Source organism: Haemaphysalis longicornis, unplaced genomic scaffold (assembly GCF_048455015.1).
Source record: "Haemaphysalis longicornis isolate Haplotype H1 unplaced genomic scaffold, Haemaphysalis longicornis Haplotype H1 scaffold_3, whole genome shotgun sequence".
Taxonomy (NCBI): Eukaryota; Metazoa; Arthropoda; class Arachnida; order Ixodida; family Ixodidae; genus Haemaphysalis; species Haemaphysalis longicornis.
The window spans coordinates 80,425,233-80,436,386 of NW_027526335.1; the positions used below are offsets into that span (position 1 = coordinate 80,425,233).

At 49.2% G+C, this 11,154-nt stretch overlaps 1 protein-coding gene across 2 annotated transcripts; it reads left to right on the plus strand.

Annotated features, from left to right (window-relative positions):
• The first annotated feature begins 5,858 nt into the window (after positions 1-5,858).
• LOC144173306 (uncharacterized) lies at positions 5,859-10,693 on the plus strand. 2 transcript variants are annotated; one of them, XM_077701788.1, is made up of 4 exons: positions 5,859-5,989; positions 8,437-8,547; positions 8,692-8,865; positions 10,483-10,693. In XM_077701788.1, exons 2-4 carry the CDS (start codon positions 8,446-8,448, stop codon positions 10,600-10,602), a joined length of 396 nt encoding a protein of 131 aa, XP_077557914.1. In that variant the 5' UTR covers positions 5,859-5,989; positions 8,437-8,445; the 3' UTR covers positions 10,603-10,693. The 2 variants fall into 2 exon arrangements, with proteins under 2 accessions (XP_077557914.1, XP_077557915.1); XM_077701789.1 differs by having other exon boundaries at positions 5,882-5,989; positions 8,365-8,547.
• The last annotated feature ends 461 nt before the right edge of the window (positions 10,694-11,154 follow it).

Consider the following 11,154-nt stretch of genomic DNA (forward strand, 5'->3'; position numbering starts at 1 on the left):
CGGAGCGTAGCAGACGACAGCGGCGCGAGTCCCTAAGGCGACGTCAGAGCCAGTGGACGCCACTCAAGCATCTCATCGCCAATAGCTTTACCACTCTCACTGCCCCAGAAATTTCCGCCGGACAAACTGGGCCATAGCCTCGCCATTTTTACTGCCCTCAAGAGTTCTGCCAGACCTTGCGGGCTATAGCATTACTACTCTCACTGCCCCCGAACTTTCCGCCGGTCAATCTGGGCTATAGCCTTGACGATTTCACTGCCCTCCAAATTTCCGCAGGACCAGCGTATAGCCTTACTGTTTTCACTGCCCCCAGAATTGCAGATCATATAAACGGATAATCGAAAATTACGCGGGGTGCTTAGAACTTTATAAGAATATGAAGGCGAAACTGTAGTTGGACATTCCCTTTGTATGCTGTTGAACTTTCTGTTGAACTTTGCGGCTGCGCACGTTACATCTTAACCAGCCGCCTCGACGGCACCCTCCGAACCTCGTTCCGCTTTCACGCCGTTGCTAATAACCATACATGTGCACATTACCCAAACAAGTAACTAAATACCATTAGTCGTTACTCGCTCCAAAAGTAACTAAATGCGTTACTCGTTACCGATTCTCAAAAGGAACGCGTGAGTTACCCGAAATGTAACGAGTTACTATTCACGTTACTTTGACGACCAAACGCACAACTGTTTTGTTTCATGGTTCACTGTTTCCTTTTTACTATTCGTTGCCCTTAAGCAGTAGCTGCCTCTAGACGTTTTTATCGGTTGTTTCCGCGCTTTCTCGGCTGTGAATCACGCCCTGTGATGAATGCATCGGTTCCTTCCTGCCTTTTGTATTATCGGAAATTTGATTGGTCGGCTTCACTATTCGACTAACCTCTTTTGATCTGCGCTATCTAAACTATTCGTTCGTCTCGGCTTTGTTATCATGACGTTACCCACATGCATTCCCTGTGTGGGCACCCGCGCTCGACTCGTGATAATCCCAGCTGTTGGTATCGCAATGCGCCGACAGGTGAGTACATTTGGATTGGAAATTTAATGCTACGACAAGAGGCCGTGATGACCATGGCATCATTCACAATAGATTTGACGCCCCGAAACACCCGAATGTAGACAATGACGCTGCTGCTTTCGAGACAAACAGCGCAGTGTGCCTATAGACACATCCGCAGGTTAGAATAAAAACACGGCCGTTTAAGTGGTGTTGTACACGTTACCCCTCAGGAGTAACGAGATAGCGTTACTCGTTACTTGGCCTTAAAAGGAACTAAATACGTTACCCGTTCCTTTTTTAAAATAAGTTACTAAATACGTTACTTGTTACCGAAAATAGTAACTAGATAGAAGTAAACGTTACGCGTTACGTACGTGTCTGCATGATAATAACCTCCCGGTCGCCCCGTCAGTACCTTCAACTCGTGCGTCCGTGGTTTCACCCGCCTCAAAGTGGCTTCCGTCCTCTCCTAAGAACGCACGACTGCCTTTGGCAGCTCCGACATGTTCTTAATCGCACATCACAGGCTGGCAATCCGGATTACGTCCTTACTTTTGACGTGGCAAAAGCATTCGACAACGTTATCCAATCGGCCTTCCCCAGCCAAAGGGCCCAAAACTGGATTCGGACTTTTCTTGAAAATCGACCAATTCGGCTCAACAGCACGCATCCAGGATGGAGCTCAAAACCTTTTATCTAGACAGGGGTGTTCCCCATGATTCTGTCCTTGAACCTGTTCTTTTTAATTTGGCCATGGCACGCGTAGCCCGCAACCTGGAACGGGACACTGCGGCTTGTTTTGCTATCTACGCTGGCGACCTGTTGAAGCCGCCAACTACAAATGTACTGAAGACATGGCTACAGAATTTCAGGTGGTGGCAAACAGCGTTTCAACCACTCGCCCAACCCTCGGCCTTGAGCTGGCACCCGAGAAGACAGAATTTCTCCTTGTCCACGGTCAGCATCGACCGCCCGCCAACATGCATCATACTATCTACATCGACGACACACCCATTACCTCACACTGTGGCCATAGTCGCCTACTAAGTGTTCCCCTTGCCAGACACAACAGTGCTCGGCAATTGATAACGCAGCTGCGCAAAAACTGGAAACCGATGCTGCGCCTAATCTCTTGCCTTTACAACAAAGTTGGCGGCGCTAGCCAATCGGCGTGTCTCACGCTCTCAAAGGCAGTAGCCATCGGTCGTCTGGCTTATAGTGCCCTGGCTTACGACCTCTCTTCGACTCACAAGAAGCACTTAGCGATGCTTTTCCGGGCCGTGCTTCGTACGATCACTGGACTTCCGAGGCATACTCGCATTGTCGCTCTTGAACGGGCTGCCCCGGTCCCTCCAATGGAAGAGCTCCTTGCGGAAGCCGTACAACAACATCGGCTTCGGCGGACACTAACACAACAGGGGACTGCACCCTGTGCATGGGACGAACGTGTACTTGCAATATTTCCGTCGGCCTCACTACCCCCTCCCCCTTGGTTAAGCCCGCCTGTTACAGTTGCTCACCAACGAACCGGTATTCCGCGTTCCCGTCGTACTGATCGTGAAAAGGCCCTTCAGCGTGTTCACGCAGCGAAATTGCCGGACGAGGTCCATATTTTTACAGATGCTAGCCCCTACCCTTCCCGTATGGGCCTGGCCTGCCGCTGCCCAGCTCGACCGGACCTGGACGGCTCCCTCACACGTCACGCTTTTAACTCGTCGCCCCTGGAAGCGGAACTCCAGAGCATCCTTAGCGCACCGGATCATTTGGCCTTTACTGTTGCAAACCCGCCACCTCCACGCATCCGCCTTCTCACAGATTCTTACCAATTCCTCCAAGAGCTGCGCAAGCCCTTCACCGATCATCCAACAGTGCACCGAATCCAACATATGACCACCATTCTGGCCCGTAATGGGATCACTACCCGTTTGGCATGGGTGCCGGGTCACACGGATCCGGATGCATGGGGGCAACCAGGCTGCACATGATGCAGCATGGGAGCGTCTTGGTAGTACACCTCCCCTGGTTGACAACGCGTCGCCCTCGTCCCCCTTCCCTCGCCTTCAACTTGATCACGCACGCCAGGCACGGAAGAGCCGTCTTTCTTTCGTTACCCCTCCTGACTATTAGGCTCTGGCTGCCCCGATGCCTCGCTCTGCGGATGTATTCGTCAACAAAGCTGGGGCTAACGCAGCTCTCACACCCCACATCCCTAGAAAATGGATTTAACCAACGGGGTCTCCACCTCCTTACTGTCCCCACTGCCGGATGGCAGTCGTCACCACCCTTTACCACCTACTCTGGCGCTGCTCCGCGTTTTCACTGTACCGGCCTATCATCACCAATGCTATGCCTCCCGATGCCTCAGAAGATGATCCTCCATTTGAAGATCTTAATTTTCTCAGTGCCCTCGGGCTGTTCGGCATAGAGAGTGGGCTGTCAAGATTAGTGCAGACTGGGGCCTACTTCGGTCGTGAAAATCCCCTAATGGTAGATCTTCACCTTAGCCTGTCCTCCGCGGTCTGAAGGGAACTCCTGTGCGGTCTTCATGGACGCATCATATCTTTAACTGGGCAACTCCTCCATACCTCTTCCTTCCCTACCCCTATTTTGGCCGCATGGCCTTCCCTCGATTAATAAAGGCTACAACAACAACAACAGGAGTCAAGACGGCTAGTATTGCACGTGCGGCAGCCGCCTATCTTCCTCCAGGGCACCGTTTCCCTTTTACGGCACTTGATGCGTCACCCGTACTCAGAACCATCCCCTCATTTTAAAAATTCATTTTAAAAACTGGCCTCTTGCCTGCTTTTTTTTTTGCTTGCTTCTCTGAAAATGGTTTGGAAGGACGATAGCGTCCTGTCCCACTGCTAAGTAACTCTTTCTCCACTTTGCATCCCACCTATCATATCTCGCTCTTTCCATGATGAATGCAATGGTGGTTTGTTCAATTTGATTCAGTTTTCCCGCGTTCGCACTGTTGGCTCGCCATGGTACAGCGCGCGTCGTTCATTTATATCCTATTTTGGGTTGCACTTGGATCTCGCAGTTAGAGCCCACATGTTTTGTTCTAGTGTTGACTTTTATGCCACCCTGCTTCAACACCATCTTCAACGCGTTCCTTAGTTTGTTATCGTAAGAAAGAATCCAACGTGTATTTCTGATTAAAGGAACACTGGTGCTCTCGGTTATCTTGGTACTTAGATTGTGCGTTATATATGTGTGATGTCGTCTTTGAGCTACACTATACGTGTGCCATGACAGCAGCTTTAGTAGTTTAGCAACTATACTTCATGCTCAAGCATTTTTTCACCTGTACCTTGGATGGGGGGAAAGTGGTTTATTCCAGCGTCAGACTGGCGGATCAAAATTTCTGGGTTTAGGTAGCTTAGAAAATTCCCCGCATTTCCCCGAGGGGAAGGATGTGAAAGTGCGAATGCACGAGTTGAATTTGCGCGGTTCGGTAATGTTCGCGAAAGAGAGATCACACACACACACACACACAACTACAAAGAAAGAAAGATGCATTTATTCACAGACACCTATTTGTGTTGTCGTTGTACTTGATTGCTAGAGCGGATCTCAGCTTTGAAATTTCGTGTCAGTACTCCTTTAAGCAGGTGCATTAGCCCTTCTCACGCCCGATTCTTGGCCAATCCCCCACGTGGGTATGTGCCATGTCAGCGGCCAGGCAGCGCGCGCCCATCTCCCCCCGTTGCCAAGGAAGACGAGGAGATTCCTGGCCAATCCCCCACGTGGGTATGTGATGCGGACATCGCCGGTGGACGCAGGTTCAGGGTCGCTTAAGAAGTGCATTGCACTTAAAAAACTCTAGTCTTCAAAATTGCTGGAGTCACTGAGGTATTCTTACGTGCTTTAAATGCGAAAGAAAGCATTAGGGCAGCGGGAATTGGTGAATATGCCGTGAGCACCTAACGGCACAACATTCCGTTTCCTAAACGGCGCAGATTTGCACGTCGTGCAATCACCTCGCGCAATCTAATAGTCTGCTTTCAACACTACGACATTCCTTACCAGCTGCCGCATCGGTCAACCTCTCTGGCTTACAGGTACATGCAGTCTGTTGTTCCAGTTGTAACTGCCTGAGCTCCAGTTCACGCGATAATAAATGCTTTGTTTCATTGAGTAAAGTGCCTCAGATCCATGGGAAGGTACCATCAGCACCAGTACTTTAGCAGGGCTTCCCAACTTTCTTGAGCTAATCTAGCTTTCTCGATCCTTTGAGGAGGGAGTTCTATCTTCGCTGTGGATTCAGTGATACTTGTCAACATCAATTACAGGCAACCCAACAATTCTTCCGATTCACGACTACGAGCTTCACTGTAAAACACAGCTTACACAGACGGGAACTAACCCCGATACCTCGTAAGCAGTTTGCCACAATCCATGAGCCTAACGAAGCAGCTAAACAAATGCACGGCTCCCAACTCGACTCCCCACAATTCCCACACGGAGAAAGGAATAAGACGAGTGAAAATTGCGCACTGCGGCAAGCGAAAACTACTGAAGCGCAACACAGCCCGGAAAATAAAGCGAAGGAGAGTGTATATATATAGAACGTCTGTAGCGCCGCAATTTCTCTCGAGGAGGGCTTCTGCAAGACTTCGAGGCGACTACCAGCGTACATGCGGATCCTGGATCGCGCTAGAACAATGATATTGGTGTTCGTTGTCGCCGCTGAGCTAGTAGCAAACAAACAATAAGAGAACATAGCCCGGCGTGGCGGCAACGGCGAACGGGTGCTCAACTTGCGTGGCTTCCACGGGGGACATGGCTGACGTCTGCGGTCGCAGGAAATGAGGGAATAACGGGGAAGCCACGTGGGCCTTCCAGACGGGCGACTTGTATAAAAGGGCGGCGTGCGGCGGTTGGTGTCAACACATCTCCGAGCCAGCGAACCAGCCTGCCATTTCTTCTCACGCCTCGAAGCTGCCGTACTAAGCACCGATCTCGTCGAGCAAGAACGCCACAGGTAAGTGCTCTTTGGCCTGCGGAGTCAGTGGCGGGTAGGAGACGAAGGGCGCTTCTGAAGTCTTTGAGGGACGTACCCTTATAAGCATTCTTGAGAGTCAGGAATTTTCACGGCAGCTATATGGTCTACGTTTAAGACTCAGTCCTCCCCGTAATTTATGTTGTGCACTGTAGTAAATAGGTGCCGAACAGTGTTGACTTTCCCGGAGACCTGCGACGCATACAAAACCAAATTCGCAGAACACTAGAAACTTCGCATCTTATATACTCCTACGAAAACGATTTTACCGTTAGCTCTCACTGAATCACGTCTTCAGCACACGGTTCTTCTCCGTTATTTCTAGCTAGTTGCAGTTACGAGAATTCCTTTCCCGCCTACGGGTTATTCGAGAGCACAGAAATGATTTGGCCGAGGTGGCTCGAGAGTCAGCTTTTACCGGAAGTCTGCAACCGGTATTCTAGACAGGCACGCAGTGTCGATGCCGGAGGTGCAGCAGCGTACGAGGAATGAATTGTATACCTCGGATCCTTATGACGGGTAAATATTTCGGCACTCAATGCGTAAATCGTTCAGCTAGAAGCTCAGCACTCCTCAAATTCTACATCCGCTCACTTTAACCCTTTGTTCAAGAGCTTGCTGATGGGAAAGAGCAGGGATAATCTGGATCAGCAGTACGCACAGCAGAATTTCAAGACTAGTGAGCGCGCATTAAGGGAACATAGCAAGGTCGTCTTATGAAGGCAGTGTTGGTATGCAGAAAGCTTTTAACCCCAGCCATAACACTGCAAAAGTAGTTTCCTTTTTTTGTCACTCAACGTCAGAAATTGTGGCTGCAGGTTTTTATATTTCGATAACATTGTAGAGCCCGCTTGTAAACGTGATAGTGTATTCACAGTGAGCTTTCATCTTGATCACAAACTATGTCAAAACCCATCTCAGAACAGTGAAGAAATTCAGAGAGATTAGTTGTGAATGTTTCGGCGCTTAAAAAAAAAAGAGAAGAGATAACGCAAGGGTTGGCCCAGGAATGGTTTCAGAACGTAAGCAGGAAAACAGCCATGTCGCTGATCTTGCAAAGCGCATGTGCAGAAAGAAAGCAGGCGATCTTGGTTGTAGACCAACCTTCCCATACAATGGGGTTTTGCATGGTGGGAAAACAGAAGCCGATATAGTAAGAGGTTCATCCGGACTTGGACAGATGGTAATTTGAACTAAAAGGTTTATTCAGCAGCTTACGTGGCTTCTTTGTGGGTACTCGCATTGCCTTGAAGACATAACATAGGGCGTGGTTACATTTGAGCACACAATACGTTGCCTACTTGTAAAGCAACACCTTGGCTGTATACGTAAACCTTTACCTAATTTACACCTTGACTTAAAAAGGGCGTGTATCTCTAACCTATAAAGCCCCACCCCCCTCCTCCTCCTCTCTAGAATTTGTATTTGGGTTGAGGTAGCAGGAAGAAGGACGTGATTGACCGCGCCGAGATAATCTTGAAACACATATAATACTTTACCAAGCCGGATGCCTAAAAAACAATGCTCGCAATGCAGACATAACCCTTGTGGAAACCGTGTTTTTTAAACGGCTGTGCTAGCACAGGTAGCGTGGCGTGCCATCGGTGTCCACAAAGAGTGGGGCTGTAATGAGCGCAGGTGTAAAAAAATCCCGGACCATTTCCTAAAACCTGGGGAGGGGCGAAGCGTGCAGCGTATAAGTGTATTCTTGGCGCCTTGGCGTTTTTGCCCACGGGGGTGACACCGTTGGGGTGTAGAGGTATACAGCTTTGCTGTAAGTCTCGTGTCTTTGAAGCACGAAGAGTTCTGGCGCGAGGCGTTGGAAAACGAGGGTCCCGGTGTTTTTTTTTTTAGTACGCGTTACGTTCTTGCGCGAGGCGTAAACGAGTGTCCCGGTGTTTTAGTACCGTGACTACATGAGACGACGGTTACGACGACGATGACATGAGACGCCGACAGCCCGAGCCCCTAAAAAATTACTTCGAAGCTGGAGTCGGAGTAAAGCCGGGTACGGCAGCAAAAAACAAAAATTTTGATTGGTCGATAAGTTCAAGCTGGGGAGAACGCGGGGCTGCCGGAAGAGAACACCAGGGCGAATCACTTGGTGGGAAAGAACGTTTCCATTCGTCGCAGAGTTCGCTGAGTGGCGTTGTGATACTCACGTCATCACTCGTCCGTCGAAATGAGGGTCACCGCTCGGCTGCCGGTTGGGTACCAGTGTGCGATGGAGTGAACATCTTCTGCGAGTGCGGATGTTGCATATGCAGCTGTCCGCTCGGCTGTCGCGTTCCGAATTTAAGGGCGAAGCTAATACATTGCTTAATTTTTAACGCCTTTTGTGGGTGGCTATTTTACAGATTCATAAGCTCGGCTCAAACGCTCAACCGTGCGTTCACGCAAGGCTAGTTACACCAACTGTCTGTGTGCAGGATCAAACCATGGCAAGATTTTCAGCTACAACGACGGCTCTGGTGCTGTTCGTGGGGATCTCAATGCAGGCGTGCAGAGCGGACGATAGCTTCTTCAGAAATCGCGGTCCTGTAAGTTGTGGCTTTTTGATGCTTAACCCTACAATAGGTGTTCTGTTCCCAACCATGAATACCAGTTCCAGGATTTAAAAAAAAAAGAAAAAGAAGACCCGTGACAGTATCTTTTGTTTTTCGGGGTCTACAAACTCCGTGCAGATGCCGGACTCCCTCCGGACGCTGCTAAACGGCGAAGGGGAGACAACGGTGTTGGCCAAACCCGACGCACTCCCAGCACGCGGCGCAAGCAGCGGGAGTGTTGCCAGAGACGAGCTCGAGCTGCCGGCGCTGGTCGCACTTCCGCAACACGACTGCCATATTGAGGTCCAAGTGGTGAGTGCCGCCTGTTCGCCTATGGGCGGCCAGCATGGGTACCTTGTGTCGATTGCCGGGGACATCGTTGTTGGGGTCCCTTGGTACTCGCGGGCCTCTCATCACTTCCGGGGTTTTGGTGTTAAACCCATTTCCCTCCTGACCACGCGGGAATCGCCAAAGGTAGCGGATGCTTAGAACCCAGAGAATACTCGCATCTCTTTGTGCTGGGCATTAAAGGGACCCTGCAACACTTTTGATGAACGCTTTCACTCTTTCCTTCACATCGGGAAGCATTGCGAAAGCTGTAGTTATCGCCAGCATGGTGCGGCACTGCGTAATTTGCTCGTCACCTTACGTTTCTGCTTTGTATTTGTGGATTTATTTTTAAAGTTGCTATCGAAAAGCGTTCATTGCTGCAACTGAAGGAGAACCGGCCAACAGCTGCTACAGGGCCTTAGTGACGTAATTCGAGCGGTCGAAGAACGTCAAGACCGGGAAAGAAGAAAAAATCTTTTGAGCGAGTTTCCAAGTTGTCTGATGGGCATAGAGCAGTAATTTTTGGCTGAGGTACTTTGCGACCCCCCGATCTAAAATACTGGGTGTGTTGGGTGACTACATTCTGAAAGCATTAAAGATTTCAAAAAAAGTTGAAAAAAAAAAAGTGTTGCAGGGTACCTTTAAAAGCCATGGTTTTGTGGTCGGTTACGCATGTTTGTAAGACGTCGTTCCATTATTTTTACATTAAGTTACCTTTATGTCGTCTAGCAACTCCATGTGTTGAAACGTTTCTTACTCACTGTTGACCGGCCCGCCACGGTGGTTCAGTTTCCGTAAAGAGGAGGCTTTAGCTCGAGACTAGCTTCCGCGTTCCACTGCACCCTAAAATGTAATGAGTGATGATCACAAATAAATTGTATGCATAAATAACGCAACGATGGAATCTGGGGAATCGTAAATCGGCAATTTAAGTTAGCGTAGTAAAGGTTCCGGCTAGTTCACATCCCGTTATATGACGGGCGTGCATTAACAAGAACAAAGATGTGATTTTACGCACACAGCACTTCCTTCTTGTTCACGTGCGTTGTTCGTCGAGTCGCAGTTAAAGCAGGCTTAAATTTCCTGATAATAAATAGGCGAAGGTTGAAAAACGGGCAATGATAACGAATGGGGAACATTGTCCGTAAGCCTTGGTTGTGAAATTGATTGATTGAGAGTACATGCAATCATTGGCCCCCTTACGTACATTTCTAAGCCATATAAACTAGAGCTCCTCCACGAACCACAATAACAATAACATCAGTTACGTCCGCTTTAGACTCTCTGCATTATGTGAACTGGGTAAATTTGACAATTATTTTGGTTCATTAGTCAGAGTAATATTAGTGCCTGCTACGCATTTATTTTTGCGCTTCTTTGTTCTTAATTCAGGGGGTTCAATTATACTGGCCAGTTATACTATGATGGAGTGCCTATGTTGTTTTTTAATGCAACTCCTTCGAGGCCTGGCTACTAAACGCAGACACAGACAGCCTCCGCGTGGCTTCGCGCATATCAGCGAAACATTCACTCTGCGTCCGCTTGCTTTCTCTTTTTCCCTGTCCGGCATGTCCCTTTCCTCGACTGCCCCAAACCCAGACGGAGCGTGTTCGCGGCCACTGCTCCGCGCTGACGCTTATGGGCAAGAGCTTCCCCGTCTGCAAGAACGGAGACCGCATCTCGGCCAACAACCACGAGTGCGCGCACATGGCTGCTTGATCAGCACCTCTGTATACGTCGCCGAGTTCCGCCTCTTTCTCCCGCTGTTACGGTGAACTCCATGAATAAAATGGCCGATTGTTCCACGAAAGTGTTTATTTTATGGTCGCATGAAAAGGGCTAATAAACCAAACAAAAATGTGGTAGATACCACTTTCACAAAAATCGCTTAAACACGGAAGTGAAATGTGCCTTCACAGGAGCATTTATGTGCATCCATATGAACATGCACATCGCTATTTATATTACGTCGGCATGACATCGTTAGACGCATCAACGTTAGACACTGGATTGCACTCGCCGGAACATTGCGTAAACCCGACTAGAAAACCGTGCAAATGAAACGGAACCGAAACTGAAACCGAAAGCAGTAGGTGGCGGAGGGTGCCTCAAATCACCCGCGTCCCGCGCACACGAAGACGCTGACATCTATGCGGCAACTGTCGGCGCTCATTAAGTCCGGCCGTGGTCATGATGAACTACTTCGCTTCACTTCTCCTAGATGGCAGCATCTCCTAGACGGCATGTCAATGAAGAAAGTAGTGGGCATAT

Coding starts and splice junctions, on each gene's coding strand:
- LOC144173306 (XM_077701788.1), top strand. CDS start 8,446: ATGGCAAGATTTTCAGCTACAACGACGGCTCTGGTGCTGTTCGTGGGG. Junction 8,548..8,691: donor TCTTCAGAAATCGCGGTCCT/GTAAGTTGTGGC, acceptor AACTCCGTGCAG/ATGCCGGACTCCCTCCGGAC. Junction 8,866..10,482: donor GCCATATTGAGGTCCAAGTG/GTGAGTGCCGCC, acceptor CCCCAAACCCAG/ACGGAGCGTGTTCGCGGCCA.